At 43.1% G+C, this 14,980-nt stretch overlaps 1 protein-coding gene and 1 long non-coding RNA gene across 5 annotated transcripts in view; one reads left to right on the forward strand and one right to left on the reverse strand.

The window, feature by feature from the left end:
- The window catches only part of TUBGCP6 (tubulin gamma complex associated protein 6), a 57,558-nt gene that overhangs the window by 19,913 nt on the left and 22,665 nt on the right, over window positions 1-14,980 (reverse strand). For all 4 annotated transcript variants that reach the window (XM_053252103.1, XM_053252102.1, XM_053252104.1 and 1 more), the window contains exons 15-20: window positions 14,156-14,294; window positions 13,940-14,056; window positions 11,882-13,139; window positions 10,379-10,440; window positions 8,954-9,146; window positions 6,284-6,452 (exon numbers count right to left, since the gene is read on the reverse strand). In XM_053252103.1, the coding sequence (XP_053108078.1) occupies window positions 6,284-6,452; window positions 8,954-9,146; window positions 10,379-10,440; window positions 11,882-13,139; window positions 13,940-14,056; window positions 14,156-14,294 (1,938 nt within the window). The remainder of the gene's footprint in view (window positions 1-6,283; window positions 6,453-8,953; window positions 9,147-10,378; window positions 10,441-11,881; window positions 13,140-13,939; window positions 14,057-14,155; window positions 14,295-14,980) is intronic.
- On the forward strand, window positions 1,868-7,179 carry LOC128326050 (uncharacterized). The gene is made up of 3 exons (XR_008307827.1): window positions 1,868-2,367; window positions 2,517-2,577; window positions 6,840-7,179. It is a non-coding gene; the product is annotated as an uncharacterized LOC128326050 (long non-coding RNA).

A 14,980-nucleotide genomic window follows, 5' to 3' on the forward strand; every position in this document is an offset into this window, starting at 1 on the left:
GCTGGAAGCATTGAAAATAAGTAATTAACCTAACATCCAAGCAGCAAGGAGGCTGGACAGATGTTCTGAATGATACTGGATCACCTAAAGATCACCTGCTACAGGTAAGCAATCTTTTATGGTGATCTGGGATCATTCCCAACATCGGTGATTAACAAGCTCACCAAAGAGGTGGCAGGGTGTGAGGATATTATTAAAGAACTTACTTTAAAACCACCCATCCAAAATTAGCCTCAGCCACTGTTCACGTGTCAATGGTATCATGCTTATGAATGGTATGTTAGAAGAACATGTGGCTGCTTTACAAATGTCCATAATGTTAATTCCAGACATATGTGCTGCAGAGGTAGCCATAGCCCTCATGGAATGGACTTTAATAGTTGGAGGAGGTTTTACTCCTTGAAGTCTGTAAAAAGAGTCCTCCAAACTAATTTGAAATCTTTTGTTTGGAAAGAGTGTTGCCCTTGTTATGACCTTTGAAGGTGACAAAGAGCCTCTTTGTCTTCTTGACAAGGGTAATTCCACTTAGTAATTCCACCTTTGCTTTCCTTTCATTCAGCAAAGTGTCTAGTAATTTAGTCTCCACATTATCAGAGTGGACTTGCTAACATGTTGCAAGTCTCAGGTAGAAACAGTGGTCCTTCCGTGGCAGTTGGAAGGCATCCCTGAGAGACCTTTATCCCGCACCAGCTCTTGGGCAGTATTGTTTGCAGTTGCAAAGAGATATATCAGGGAGTCCCCCCAGTGTTGGAATATATTGTAGAGGATTGATTGGTTATCTTCCCACTTGTGTTGTTGAAAAGGATTTGTTTTCCTGTTCAAGGTGAGAGAGTTGTCTCATTTCTCATAAGGACCAAGCTTATGCCTGGCTACCAACTAACTGGTCAGGGAGTTGTTATCTAGGATATACAACCCCCGGGCATGAGATATCTAAATACTCTACCTGAAGGTAAGAAAAGAAATGTGCGTGCTATTTCAGAAACTGATTTATTTGGTTCCATTGTCCTCCCAAGGTATGGGGTAGCTCACACCCTTAAAGAAGTCCATTTATTAGCTGGTATGCTGGAAAAGGTGGCTAATGAGACTGCAGATGCTTTAGAAAAGGTGTCATCTGAAAAGGTTGCTATGAGAACCATTGCCTTACAAAATCGTTTGGCACTGGATTATGTTTTAGCCAGTAAGGAGGAGTCTGTGCTTTGACTGGAAAGGAATGTTAAGTCTATATACCAAATTATCATGACGTGATCTTTGATCATGCAAAAAGGTTATGAGATGAAGCTGCAGAAATCCACCAAAATGAAACGAGAAATCTCTGGACTTGATTGGAAAACTCTGAAATAAGATTTCTTTACTTTGCTTTTCTGATTATAGGCCTGCTAGTTCTAATGCAACTAATATTTTGCCTTTTAAAGTTCCAGCCCTGTATGTGTAGAGAGTAGCCTGAGAATAACTTAACCCCATGTACCTTGCTTTGCAAAGGATGAAAGAAGAATACAAGGATGTGATTGAAGAGATTTGTGATATGATGCAAACAGATATGGAATAGAAGCATTATGGGAGGGTTGTGCTCAAAAGCACAAAAGGGTGAATTGTAGAATAATTAACCAACTCCACCACACCACACACCACCCTCCCAGCCCATCCCTGAAAAGTGTATTGGAAAGTATTAAAATGGTGCCAAGAGACGAGAAAATGTCAGTGGAAAAGTACAGTTTTGCTTGCATGAGTTTAGCCTCAGCTAAAAATGCAAGATAATGGGCAGAGAAATTTGCTGTAGAAATGTAACAAATTGCAAGGCTGTGTACAGAAGCTTATTTTGCTCAACAGAAACTGAGGCGTAATGGCTAGTCCATTGTAACTGTTGCAACCCAATAATATTTTCCATTGCTTGTTAGACATGCCCATTCCTTATGACCACAACAGACCACGATCCAGATAGGAATAATATTTTGCCATACAGGCGATGTAATTAGCAGTCTTGATGGAGAGGCAAGAACCCGAACAGAACCTGTGCCCAATGGAGTCCAGTTTTCTCCCTTCTTTTTTACTAGGGCTGAGTGTTTTCTTCAAGATTTGTTACTCGAGGCAGTTTACTACAAGTGAGTTCGGAGGAGGATGCTTAAAGAGAAAGGGACAATCTACCTCTTGAATCCTATAAAAACTCTCAAAATGCTTAGATGTCAAGACTGAGGATGACGGTGCATCCCAGGTGGATTTGGAGTAATTGGAAAGAACCAGTAACATTGGTAATGCTGCTGGTTGCACAACAGATCTAGATGACATGAAGTCATAAACCAGATCCTTGACTTCTGGGGCTGGGAATTTTCTCCAACCCAAGACTCTTGCAATTTCAGCCACCTGAACATGGTATGACTTGGTTTCCTCTATTGGGAAGTTAGAAGGTTGGTTCGGGACATTTTTATCTGGCGAATGGTTGGAAGGATTCTCTATTTGGAAAAAGCCATCTTCTGAATCAGCACCTGAAGTGTACTCATAGTCTGATTTATCTTCCTCAGGTACTGTGGACTGATTCTGTTCCCTTGAAGCAGGAAGGATCTGGACATCCAGAGACTTTGAGTGAGTTTGAGAAACCCATTGGACTTTGCAGAGGTTCTAAGGGGGGGTGGGGCGGAGGAACAGGAGGAGGTCCAGTAGTCCATATGTTTCCTAAAGGAGGAATAGCCAGGTGTAGAACAGTGATATCTCTTCTTCCAAGGGTAAGTAGCCATGTAGGATGGGAAGGAGAATGGTGTTACTCTAGCAGGAGATGCTGATGGGGTTTTTGGAATCAGTACTAGACCTGAACCCAGGTCCTCATCAACATCCAGACCATCTACCGTGGTGATTGTCTTTATTTAGCAGGGGGAGAGTAACTGGCCCTATCCACCCCCAGCACAGTACTTCTAGTGACTGTTGCTGGTGTCTATCTTATGTTTCGTTTTAGAATGTGAGCCCTTTGGGGACAGGGAGCCATCTTATTTATTTATTGTTTCTCTTTGTAAACCGCCCTGAGCTACTTTTGGAAGGGCGGTATAGAAATCAAAATCATCATCATCATCTAAGGAAAATCCTTTGAAGGTGGAGCCAGATGGTGTATTAATCGTAGAACCCAGAATCAATTCTATATCCTGTAACAGAGGAAGATCTTTGGACATCGAAGGTGTAGAAAGAAAGTCTATGCCAAAACTGGGAGTAAACTTAGGACTCTTAGCAGCCATGGCATGTGCTTCAGGCTGTGTTGTGGAAGTGCTGACAGTAGGCATATGGATAAAAGTGATCTGGTTGACAAAAGGAATAAATGGACAGTTCTCTAAATGGAGGAAAGTAATAAGTGGGGTCCTCTAAGGATCTGTACTGGGACCAGTGCCCTTTAAGAAGTTGGGGTAAGCAGCAAAGTGGTCAAATTTGCAGACAAAATTAAACTATTCAGGTTAGTGTAGTGAAATCCAAAACAGATTGTGAGGAGCTCCAAAAGGATCTCTCCAAATTTGGTAAGTGGGTGACAAAATGGCAAATGCAGTTCAGTGTAAGCAACTTCATATATACACTGATGGGGTTTGAGCTGTCAGTGACTGACCAGGAGAAAGATCTTGGGCTCTTGGTGGACCGTGTTGGGATGCCATGTTACCCAGTCGCCTGGGTGGCCCTGTGGAGTCTGGAGAAGGGCATGGTATCCCTCCTCTGAGGCTTTCGTCTCCTTTAGGGGGCAGTAGGGATGAGAAGGGCCCAGGCTGATCAGATCCCAGTGGGGTTGAAAGGGCAAGGCAGGGAGAACTGCAGGAAACAGCTCTAGGGAGACAGCTAGGTTGGGTGTGGCAGAAAACAGGAAGCAAGGTCAGAAAGGGGGTGGGGCTGGAAGTAGGCTTTAAGCCCTGTCAGTTCTGCACTGGGGCATTTAAAGACAAGGCAGCTGATGATGAGGAGCTGCTTCTGAGTATGGGAGCCTGGAGTTCTCCAGGAGAGGGAACTGGCTGAATACAGCAAGCCAGGAGGATGACTCAGGTGACAACATCCCCTGGCTGTTCCTGAAGCTGACCTTTTTGGGGTTGCTCCAGTCATTCTGGAGTTCAAGAAGGGTTAGGAGCCCACCTCGTCCCCTGGGAGTCTGACAGACCGCTTTTTGAAAGTGTCAACTCAGAGCATGGCAGCTGTGGAAAAGGAAAATTCCATGCTAGGGATAATTAGGAAGGGGGCTGAAAATAAAATGCTAATATTATAATGCCCTTATACAAATCTATGGTGCAGCCACATTTGGAGTATTGCATACAGTTGATCATTGTATCTTAAGAACGTCATTGTAGAACTGGAAAAGGTGTGGAAGAGGGCAACCAAGATGATCAGGGGCCTGGAGCACCTTCTTTATGTGGCAAAGCTACAGAATCTGGGGCTTTTTACCTTGGAAAAGAGGTGACTACAGGGAGACATGATGGAGGTGTGTTAAATTATACACGGAGTAGAGAGAGTGGACAGAAAGAAACTTCTCTCTTTCTCTCACAACACTAGAAGCAGTAATCATCCCATGAAAATGAAGGCCAGGAAATTTAAGACCAACAAAAGGAAGTACTTTTTCAAACAGCACATAATTAATCTATGGAATTCTTTGCCACGGGATGTGGGGATGGCCACAAGCTTGGATGGCTTGGAGGGCCACTGTGTGAAACAGGATGCTGTGTGAAACAGGATGGAGGACTAGATGGGCCTTGGGCCTGATCCAGCAGGGCTGTTTCATGTTCTTAAACGGGGCTTACACAAATTATTTATTATTTATTTATTTAGCACATTTCTATACCGCCCTAACCCAAGGTCCCAGGGTGGTTCACAACAAACAAATACTAAAAACAATTTAAAACAACCCTTTTAAAAGCCACTAGAGATGGGGAGACTCTTATCCCCACGGCAAGTGCATTCCAAAGTCTTGGGGCGACAACAGAGAAGGCCCGTCCCTGGGTGGCCACCAAACGACATGAAGGTAGCCACAGACGAGCCTCCCCAGAAGTGGACGGTGGGGATCATGCAGAAGAAGAAGAAATTCATGGACAAATCTATCAGTGGCTACTAGACTGAGGCAACAGCAAGAGGGCATGCCCTCACCTCTTACCTGTGGACTTCCCAGAGGCATGTGTGAAACAGGATGCTGGACTAGATAGGCCTGATCCAGAAGGGCTGTTCTTATGTTCTTACAAAATCAATGCCGTGGATGTCAACAGTAATGGACGATGAGGCACAGGTGTCTGGGCATAACTTTTTTGTATAAAGCAACTCTAAGATGCAATTTTCTACTTTTTCTGGTCTGCTTACAAAAAGAGAGGTAGATCTTACATGTCCAGACAATATGATCTTCTCTCAAAGAGAGCAAACACTGGCTGTGCTTGTTCAACGATGGGAGAGTCCCCCCACAAGATGAGCACTTTGAAAAAGTTTTCTGAGCATCCCTGATTCCAAAATGATAGGAAAGAGAGTAGTCAAGAGCAGTCCAAGTCAAAGACTTAGAAACGAAACCAGTTTTCTTTGAATTTCCACAGGAACTATGGTGAATACGTGGAGCAAATCTTAAAGAGGCACACACACTGAGGTGGTCAAAAAAGAAGTTTGCTGCCCAAGGTCCCAAGTGCACTCTGTTGCCCAAGGTCCCAAGTGCACTCTGCGCATGAAGGGCAGAGCTTCATAGAGCCTAGAGGAGTTGTGAATTCCTTCAGCAGGGCTACTGGACAGGCACATTACCGATGTTGGGAATGATCCCTGATCACCATAAAGATATTAAATTCCCAACATTTTGATCATATATCCCAAATTAAAGTTGGGATGTTGATGCCTTCCAAGGGCTCACTGTAATGAACTACCATTCATTCATGGCCACCTGCAGCAATTGGTTTCTTAAACTGGATGTCCCCAAGATGGTGTGACAAGTCAGCTCTGTCAGTAACCGAGTTATCCTCTCTCACCCTTCTTATTACACTTGCATGTGATCTTTTCCTGTACTATTCAAAAGTATTTCCCATTGCTCAATCAAATGCACATAGCAATTGGCCTAAAAAAAGTGAAGAGGAAATCCGATTTAGTATTTACAGACATACAAAGGCTGTTTACATAAAATCTGAACACACCAAGGGCCACACTAAAGCCAATTTGCACTTGTTGCAGCAACAGCTGAATTACATATATTGCAGAACAAATGATAGATACAAATCAATGTGTTCTTCTCTCTTAAGGAAAGGATATAACCAGAAACGAAAAACATATATATTACTACTAAGTAGACTCATTTCTCCTAAATCTTACTTACTGAGAAACCAAGGGAGCAGTAATTGACCGTTTCATCAACACTGGAAGAGACAAGAGCTCACTTAGCTGTACAGCTGTTTCATCTGTTGCCGACTGTACTGATGGGTCCACAGGGAATGAGTAGGATCTTGGTATCACATGATGTAGGAGATGGGAAACTGGAAGCTCTGCTGCATTGGAATAAAAAGGGGGAAAGGAATGAAAGAAGTTAAGTAAACAGTCCTCTGCAGCAATCAATATATTTAATCCCCGTAGACGTGCCTCAGCCTCTGTGGGTATGCATCCCGGCAACCCAGCTGATTGGCTGGGCAGCGGAGAGGAGGGATGCACCTGACTGGCTGAGGCATGTCTCGGTGGAGGCCAGGGTGGCAGCAGGCCCGGCCGGGGAGGCCAGGCGAAGGCAGCCCGGCCGGAGACTGGGGCGGGGGGGGGGGGGAGAGGTAGCCAGCCCCCCAAAATGCGCAGATGCTCTGTGTGGGGGTCAGCTTGTGAGATTTATTTCTGAACATGCTAAACATGCTTAATATCATCTTCTTCTTTATATGTATTTCTCTTAGGCATACCCGTTGCTAATCCCATGTGCGGCAGCTCTCACGAGAGTTCGCGAGCAGTGGCGAGCTGGTCTTGTGGTAGCAAGTATGACTTGTCCCCTTAGCTACGCAGGGTCCCCCTGTTACATGTGAATGGGAGACTAGAAGTGTAAGCACTGTAAGATATTCCCCTCAGGGGGTGGAGCTGCTCTGGGAAGAGCAGAAGGTTCCAAGTTCCCTCCCTGGCATCTCCAAGATAGGGCTGAGAGAGATTTCTGCCTGCAACCTTGAAGAAGCCGCTGCCAGTCTGTGAAGACAATACTGAGCTGAGTCAATGGTCTGACTTAGTATATATGGCAGCTTCCTATGTTCCTAGCGATGGGGACGGGTGGGAGGGAAGAAAATGGTGGTGGAGGCCAGCTGGCTGGGAAATGAGACAGCGTCCGGCGGCAGCAAGTGAGTGGGCTGTCTGGCAGGGGGAAATAGTGACGGGTAGGCAGGGGAAGTATGGGTGGGAGGAATGGCGGTGGAGGCTGGTGGGCAGGGAAGGAGATGGTGGTGGCAGCAGTGTGGGGGGTATTCAGCAGTGGCAAACTAGAGGAACATATGCTCTGCATGCAGCCCAGCTAGTACTAACTATTCTCTATAGCAGTACAGTGAGAAGGCTGTGTGTGGCTGTGCTGGGTGCAAAAGTGAACAGAAGGACAGTGTGAATGTGTGCAGAGCATTTCAAATTTCTAAATAAGTCCAGAGCATAAATGAAATTAATTGTTAATAGCAACACTGAAGTGAAGACAGACATGCATGTAAAGAAAAGGATGGGCAAAATGCTTGGGCAAGAGTTAAGACCACTGGGGGTAAATGATCTTGGTGTTGCAATGTTACTGTAGAAAATAATTATATCTTGAACTAGTCTGCAGAATTCTAGACAAAGACAGACAGGCACACCACACACACACAATACACCTTGAGGGATAAAATGTCAAGTTCTTTTATATCCTCTCCCAGCGGCCATTCGTTCCTCGGACTCCATCACGGCTTTTAGAAAGCTTTTAAAGACTTGGCTTTTTACCCAGGCTTTTACATGATTGTTTTCTACTGCGGCTTCTCTGTGTTTCTATTTGTTGTATTTGTTGTGTTGTTTTTATGCCTGTTTTTATATGTTTTTGTACTTTTAATATGATGTTTTTATTGTGTTTTTATTGTATGTTTTTAACTTTTGTAAACCGCCTTGGGGTTATCTTTTTAATGAAAGGCGGTATATAAATGCAAAAATAAATAAATAAATAAATAAATCCTCAATACAGTTATCCCTCACCAATCGCAGATTTGTCTACTGTGGTTTTTTAGATATACAAGTGGATTTTTGTGGGCTGGCTTGCCTACCGCTACCCATGCATACACCAGCATGGTGTAGTGGTTAGAGTGCTGGACTAGGACCAGGGAGACCTGAGTTCAAATCCCCATTCAGCCATGAAACTAGCTGGGTGACTCTGGGCCAGTCACTTCTCTCTCAACCTAACCTACTTCACAGGGTTGTTGTGAAAGAGAAACTCAAGTATGTAGTACACTGCTCTGGGCTCCTTGGAGGAAGAGTGGGATATAAAAATATTAATAATAACAATAACAATAACAATAACAATAATAATAATAGTTCTTCAAGGTGGTGACATTTTGTTCAATAAATTCACTTTTAATTTGCAATGAAATCATTTTCAGTAAGCCTGGAATGTGGGGTGTTTAGCATATTTGAGAGAAGGAGAAAGATGGTGCAGGTGTCCTTTCTTCCCCATAAAAATCCCACCTGAGCCCTCCCACTCTAACCCTAACCTCATCCCAGCCACCCCCATCTCCCCCTAATTCACAGCTCAGCGATTTTTAATGTTTTCACACACCCCACCCCCATTTCCTGAGGTTCATTCTGATTTTTAGTGATTTCTACAAATTTTTAGTGGTTTAAAATATTTTTTCCTTTTCCCTGAGCTTCATTTGTGACTGTGGTTCCTCAACTGCCACCCGCCCCCACCCCCCGCCCACATCCCCGTAGACCTTTAGTTTATGGCCAACCACGAGGTTTCCTTTGCACGGAACCCTTGCGGTTGGTGAGGGTTGACTAAGCACTTCATTTTGAGTCTACTCACACAACAAATTGTAACTGTCCTGATACTTCTCAAGACAATATTGATCAGATAAGGCTTTCATATAATCCTCCTCTTTCTTCCATATGGCAACAGTAGTGTGTTCTCCTTCTTGGGTTTCAGATGCACTGACTTCAATGAGGGAAGTTTGTTGAATCACAGGGACCATGTCAGTCAATTTTCCAGATTCCTCTATCTGATTTTAAAAAAGCACACCTGGCCATTAGTCAGACCCCCTCACTTAAAAATTCACAATTCTATTTTAAAACATTCTCTACATAATTAAATTCTAAGGACAAAGCTAAGCAAATTAAATTTTACCAACCAGGATTTGTTGTTTTTTTTTACAATTTTTAGCCTACTTTCCTTAAGGAAAACAAGCTTATGAGATCACACAACATTCCGTGTGTGTGTGTGTGTGTGTGTGTGTGTGTGTGTGTGTGTGTGTGTGTGTGAGAGAGAGAGAGAGAGAGAGAGAGAGAGAGAGAGAGAGAGAACACACACCAAATTGGGTACAGTTGTAGTGACACATAGGAACACCTCAGTTTGTGATGATGACATCCACCCCAATTTAAGATGGCAGACATGTACACGTTGGAGGCACAAGTGAGCTATCTTAGTGACACATAGGGACACTCTGGTTGATGACCATTATAAAGGATCTATCTATCTATCACATAGGGACATCTCAACAGTGTAGTTTGTGATGTCATCCACCCCAATTCAAGATGGTGGATGCATGAACGTTTGAGGTGCAAGGGAGAACCAATTTGGACCAAATTTGGTACAGTTGTAGAGGGACACCTCAATGGCATGGTTTAAAATGATGTCACCCACCCTGATTCAAGATGGTGGATACGTGAATATTTGAGGTGCAAGTGGGGTAACTTGTGGGCCGCCTAACCAATCTGAACCAAATTTGGTACAGTTGTAGTGAGTGACATATAGGGACACCTCAATGGCTTAGTTTGTGAGGATGTCATCCACCCCAATTCAAGTTGGCAATCATGTACACATTTAAAGATGAAGTGGGCTAACTTGTGAGGATGATAATTATCAATTAAGATTATAGTGAAAGGAAAGTAGGCAGATTAGTTCTTACCAGAACAATTTGTTCAATATATACATAGGATGCCTAAGAAAGCATTTCAGTTATCAGGAATGTGTGGCCCAAATCACGTATTTAATATATCAGAGAGAGGGAGAAAGAAAGAAAGAAAGAAAGAAAGAAAGAAAGAAAGAAAGAAAGAAAGAAAGAAAGAAAGAAAGAAAGAAAGAACACAGCAATCACTGTGCTAATGTTACATTACACAATACAATATTGTACCCACATTTCAGGGATATTGTGTTAGAGGAAGATATGTTGGTCCATATACTTAAATGTCACTCAGCAAATAACTGAAAACTGAAGAGGTTACTGTTCCTCACCTGTACATTTTGAGGAGGATTTGGGGGCTGATCGTTAGCATCACCAGTTGTGGCTGCTACAACTATTCAAAAAAGGGGGAAAACAATGGAGGTAAAAAGAAACATATAGTAATACACAATTTAGCAATAACAGTAATAATAATAAACAAATGTTTGCGGTTTACAATAGCTTGGGTCTCCACTATTGCACTTATTATGCAGTGCCACTGTAGTTTGAGAACACAAATGATGACTGATCTCTCTTGCACAAGGAGAATTTCAGCTGTTAAAGGCTGTACTGCCTCCCATTTATTTTTATATAGGAATCATCTTAGATTTAAAGACCTGCTCCTCATAGGGACATAGTGCTTGTCACACCCTCGAGCTCCAATAGCGAGGAGGAAGGGGACGCTGTCAACTTTCCTGCCGATTCAGGAGTGTCTGAGGGGCAGAGCCCGGCTGTCAGCGTTCATGAAACGGCTGAGGTAGATCCAACTAATGATTGCACGGCAACCTGAGTCGGCAGAAGGCATGAGGGACCAATCGGAAGAACAACTATGCAATGGAACACTGACCCCACAACAACGCAGGCACACTAAACGCAGGACGCAATTAGAATCTATTAGAAGAAGCAAACGCCTCTTGCTGAAGGCTGATAAGCCGTGAATTATTGCCAGCTGGGAGCTATCGGCTTCCACTATAAATCCTGTCACCAGCCATCTACTCCTTGCTGAAAAACAACGTACGTCATTCAGTCGACAGCGTTCAGCCAAGCCGTGAACTTCTCTGGCATTTGGCCAGACCTTGACAGTGCTTAACTTGCAAAGGCAATAAATGAATTCCTGTTTAAGAGCCAACTCAGAATACAGTTTTCATTCAAAAAAACCAGATGTGCAAACTCATTGAACCAGTTACTAGAGTACCAAGATGTAAACCAGCAGAGTCCCCCTGAAGACAACGAGGCTATTCCCATGATCACTGGAAAGCGGGCTAAGGGAGCTTAGCCCGCTTTCCAGGGACTGTGGGAACCACCAGACTCGCAGGCGAGCCTGGTGCTCCCAATGTGGCTAGCCCGCTTAACACCCTCCTCTTAAATGAGGTTAACAGAGCGAGTGCTCCGTTAACCTCATTTGGTTGCTCGTGTGTTGCCGCGGCATGTGGCGACACATTAGTAGACCCCCGACAGGCTTGGGGGTCTCTCCAGGATGCCCCGCTCACTCGGGACATCCTGGAACTTCCGGGGGCTGTGAGCCCCCAATCCCTGCAGCCCCCGCCGGCTCCATGATGGAGCCGGCAGTTGTGTGGGAGGCCGATTCGGCCGCCCAGGGCTGCCTTTTGATTGTCTGTGAGGAGAGTGGGCTAAGCCCACTCTCCCACAGACCAGGAAGAAGGTCTTCTCACCAACTGTGAGAAAAGCTACAATCAGTCCTCCCACCTGCTTTACCTTTCCAATTTAACAATTTCCAATATTTTGCTAATAATATTGTAAAAAGTCTGCCACAAGTTTGGACAACTGTCACTCACCACCCTCTTCATTCTCTCCCAAGCTGCTTTCTTGCTTTTCATCCAGATTATCAGCCAATGTTTCATCAGAAGTACTCTTTCCCTTGCATTCATGTTCTTCATTATTTCCTTTGATTGTACAGAATTCCCCATTGTACAGGAATGTCTGAACTGTAGAGCTAGAGGCAGGACCAGAAACCCCTTTCTGATGAGGTATTAAGTCAGTTTCTGTTGAAGGGATCCACTCCCCTATTTGAATACTTGATTGTGACGCATGGCCAAAGGGGTTCCACCGAGGCTTTGAAGTTTCGGTCTCAGAAACTAGCTCACCAATTTTAATATGAGACTGGGAGGCATGCCCATGAATATTCCACCGAGGTCGAGCAGATACAACTTCAGAGACATTTTCTCCAATTTTGATACTGGCATCTGACATGTGGCCATGTACATTCCACCGAGGTCTAGTTGGTTCTACATTCGAGACATATTCACCAATCTTTATGTTGGAATCAGAAGCATGCCCATGAATATTCCACCTAGGCCTTGAAGGCTCTACCTCAGAGGCATAATCCCCAACCTGAATATGAGCTGCAGAGACATGCCCATGGATATTCCAGCGAGGCCGGCTAGGTTCTACTTCAGAGGTATAATCCCCAATCTTAATGTGAGCATCTGAGGAATGGCCATGAGGATTGGCATGTGGTTGAGAAAGTGTAGTGAGAGGTACGTATTCCCCTATTTTAATGTTTGCATCAGATGCATGTCCGTGAACATTCCAACGAGGTCTCGTGCTCTCAACGTCAAAAACGTTTTCTCCAGCCCTGACATGACTCTGTGAAACAGAAGGCCTGAGAATGGTATTGAAGTCATATTCACTATGTAGGTGAACTTGGGTACTGGTTTCTCCTCCTGCTACATCTTTCTGCATAGGATGATCAGTCAGGGAAAGATCCGAGCTGATATTTTGCAGAGCTTCTTCTAACAAGCTCTTTCCTTCTACATCAGGAGCAATGAGACTTTCATCCAGGGGTTTTGGTAAGAAATCTTCAAAATCCAGGCCAAGTTCAGGTACACTTTCTGACAAACCCACGCTTTGCTCTATGCAGAGTACCTGGGATAGAGTCCCTGGTTCTTCAGATTCTGAATAGTCACTGGATTGTATATTTGTTGATTGTGCCCCGTCCAGTGATTTGTCATCTAGAGAAGTGCTTACCAGTCCAAACTCTGTATTTCTCTCTATGCCTACAACATCAGAACACTCTGGTTCTACAGAAGTTGCCTGAAAAGTAAATGATGAAAATATTAAACAACTCATTTATGTGAATAGGGTATCTTCACATAAGCTGCTTGCATTTTTAGACTATGATATGATATTTTTATAGTTATAGTTTTGATTTTTACTGGCTTATGACTAGAGAGAGCTTTCCAAATATTCCAGGAGCCAATGTAATGAAAATAGCAGGTACTAACCTGCATACCAAATTAGCCTCTACTGTGTAAGAAGCACATCAGCATTTTTGATCATATAAGCCCCAACTAACCAGTGTACATTTTGTCAATGGATGTAACTCTCACACATTCCATGGAACAACATGGATACATGTGGCAGAGAGACACAGACCTGTTATTCAAGCAATGTGTGTGGCTGCTCTAAGAACTTCCAGTTTAGAGGCAGAGAGACACTAATTTATAATAATTTACATCTATCACTACAGACATAATGGAAAACATTACTCTGAACAGTTTGTGACCCAAATGCTAGCTATAGACTATAAAAAAGAAAGGGAAAGAAAAGCCCATAGATGACTACATTTTGATCACAACATCCACAGTCTAACATGTTGAAATCATTTTGGAAACAGAATAGGAGAAGCTATATTGGCACTATCTTATTAGACCAAACGTTAAAAGAGCAGCTCAGTTTCTTAATTACACAGAACTATTCATCACATAGGCAAGTAGTTCTAAAGCTTGCCAGTTAGTTTGTCAAACAATTGTTCTATCAAAATATCAGGTTATACATATTATAGATTTGAAAGTGTATGCCATCAGGCAATTTATATGAGAAGCAACACCAACCTGAGAGCCAGAATCTCTCACAGGGACAACTGCAGTAGAATCCTGTTGGCACTGGTATTCTGGAATGATGTCTACTTTTTTCCTGTATTTTCCATCAGGAAGTTTCTCCAGCATGTCCTAAGCATTAAATAGCAAATACAAAAGCTTTAACCTCCCCAAGCCATATCTATGTAACACTGTTAATGTGCCTTTTTAAAAAAGCCGCATTTAAGCTACCTCAATACGCTTTTGATCTTCCAGAAGAAAATTGAGACGGGCTGTTTCCAGTTTATGCCTCTGAATTTTCCATAGGGCTCTTTTTTCTCTACGAGCTGCATCTTCAGATAGTTTGCTGTAATGGTCAATTAACTCTTGCCTAAAACAATTAAAAGGAAGAAAGACTTTACCTTGTCATTCAATATGATAAAGAAAGCAAGCAGAGTAAAGATATAAGAAGTTTAAATTTCTAGATGACTTTCCTTCAAAACTAAAATGTAGCCACAATATCACAGACATTGAGCTAGGAAGCTGTTTATGATAGATAAGCTCAGGAACAATGAGTGCTGCCAAAACCTACAATTATCCAGAAACTCTAATTATAGCTTAATTTTAACAAGTGACAAGGATGCTTTGTGTTGTTGCATCTCTCTCTCTCTCTCTCTCTCTCTCTCTCACACACACACACACACACACACACACACACACTGATATTAGTAAAAATTAATGTTGTTCGAACACACTAACACCACTTATACTTTTGGTCATAACTGTGTTCATTATTTGGCTTCTGCTAGTCGGATATAAATATTTGCACAGACCTGCTGCTCATACTATGCTAAAGGAGCAAGAAAGAGTTGGTACACTGATTTCTGGCCAGACACAAAAACTGGGCTGAGAGACTTCAGGGAAGAGTTTGTGCTTCCTTACCAAAGCCTGACTTCCACTCTGAAGCCAGGAAGATGGACTAAATCAAACACTTCTATGGTGACTGTGCTTTTTAAAATCCATGCAAATACAAAATTTTAAGATTGCAATTCTCAGCAGACTTTATCCATTTGTGGT

This window comes from Hemicordylus capensis, chromosome 5, assembly GCF_027244095.1.
Source record: "Hemicordylus capensis ecotype Gifberg chromosome 5, rHemCap1.1.pri, whole genome shotgun sequence".
Lineage (NCBI taxonomy): Eukaryota > Metazoa > Chordata > Lepidosauria > Squamata > Cordylidae > Hemicordylus > Hemicordylus capensis.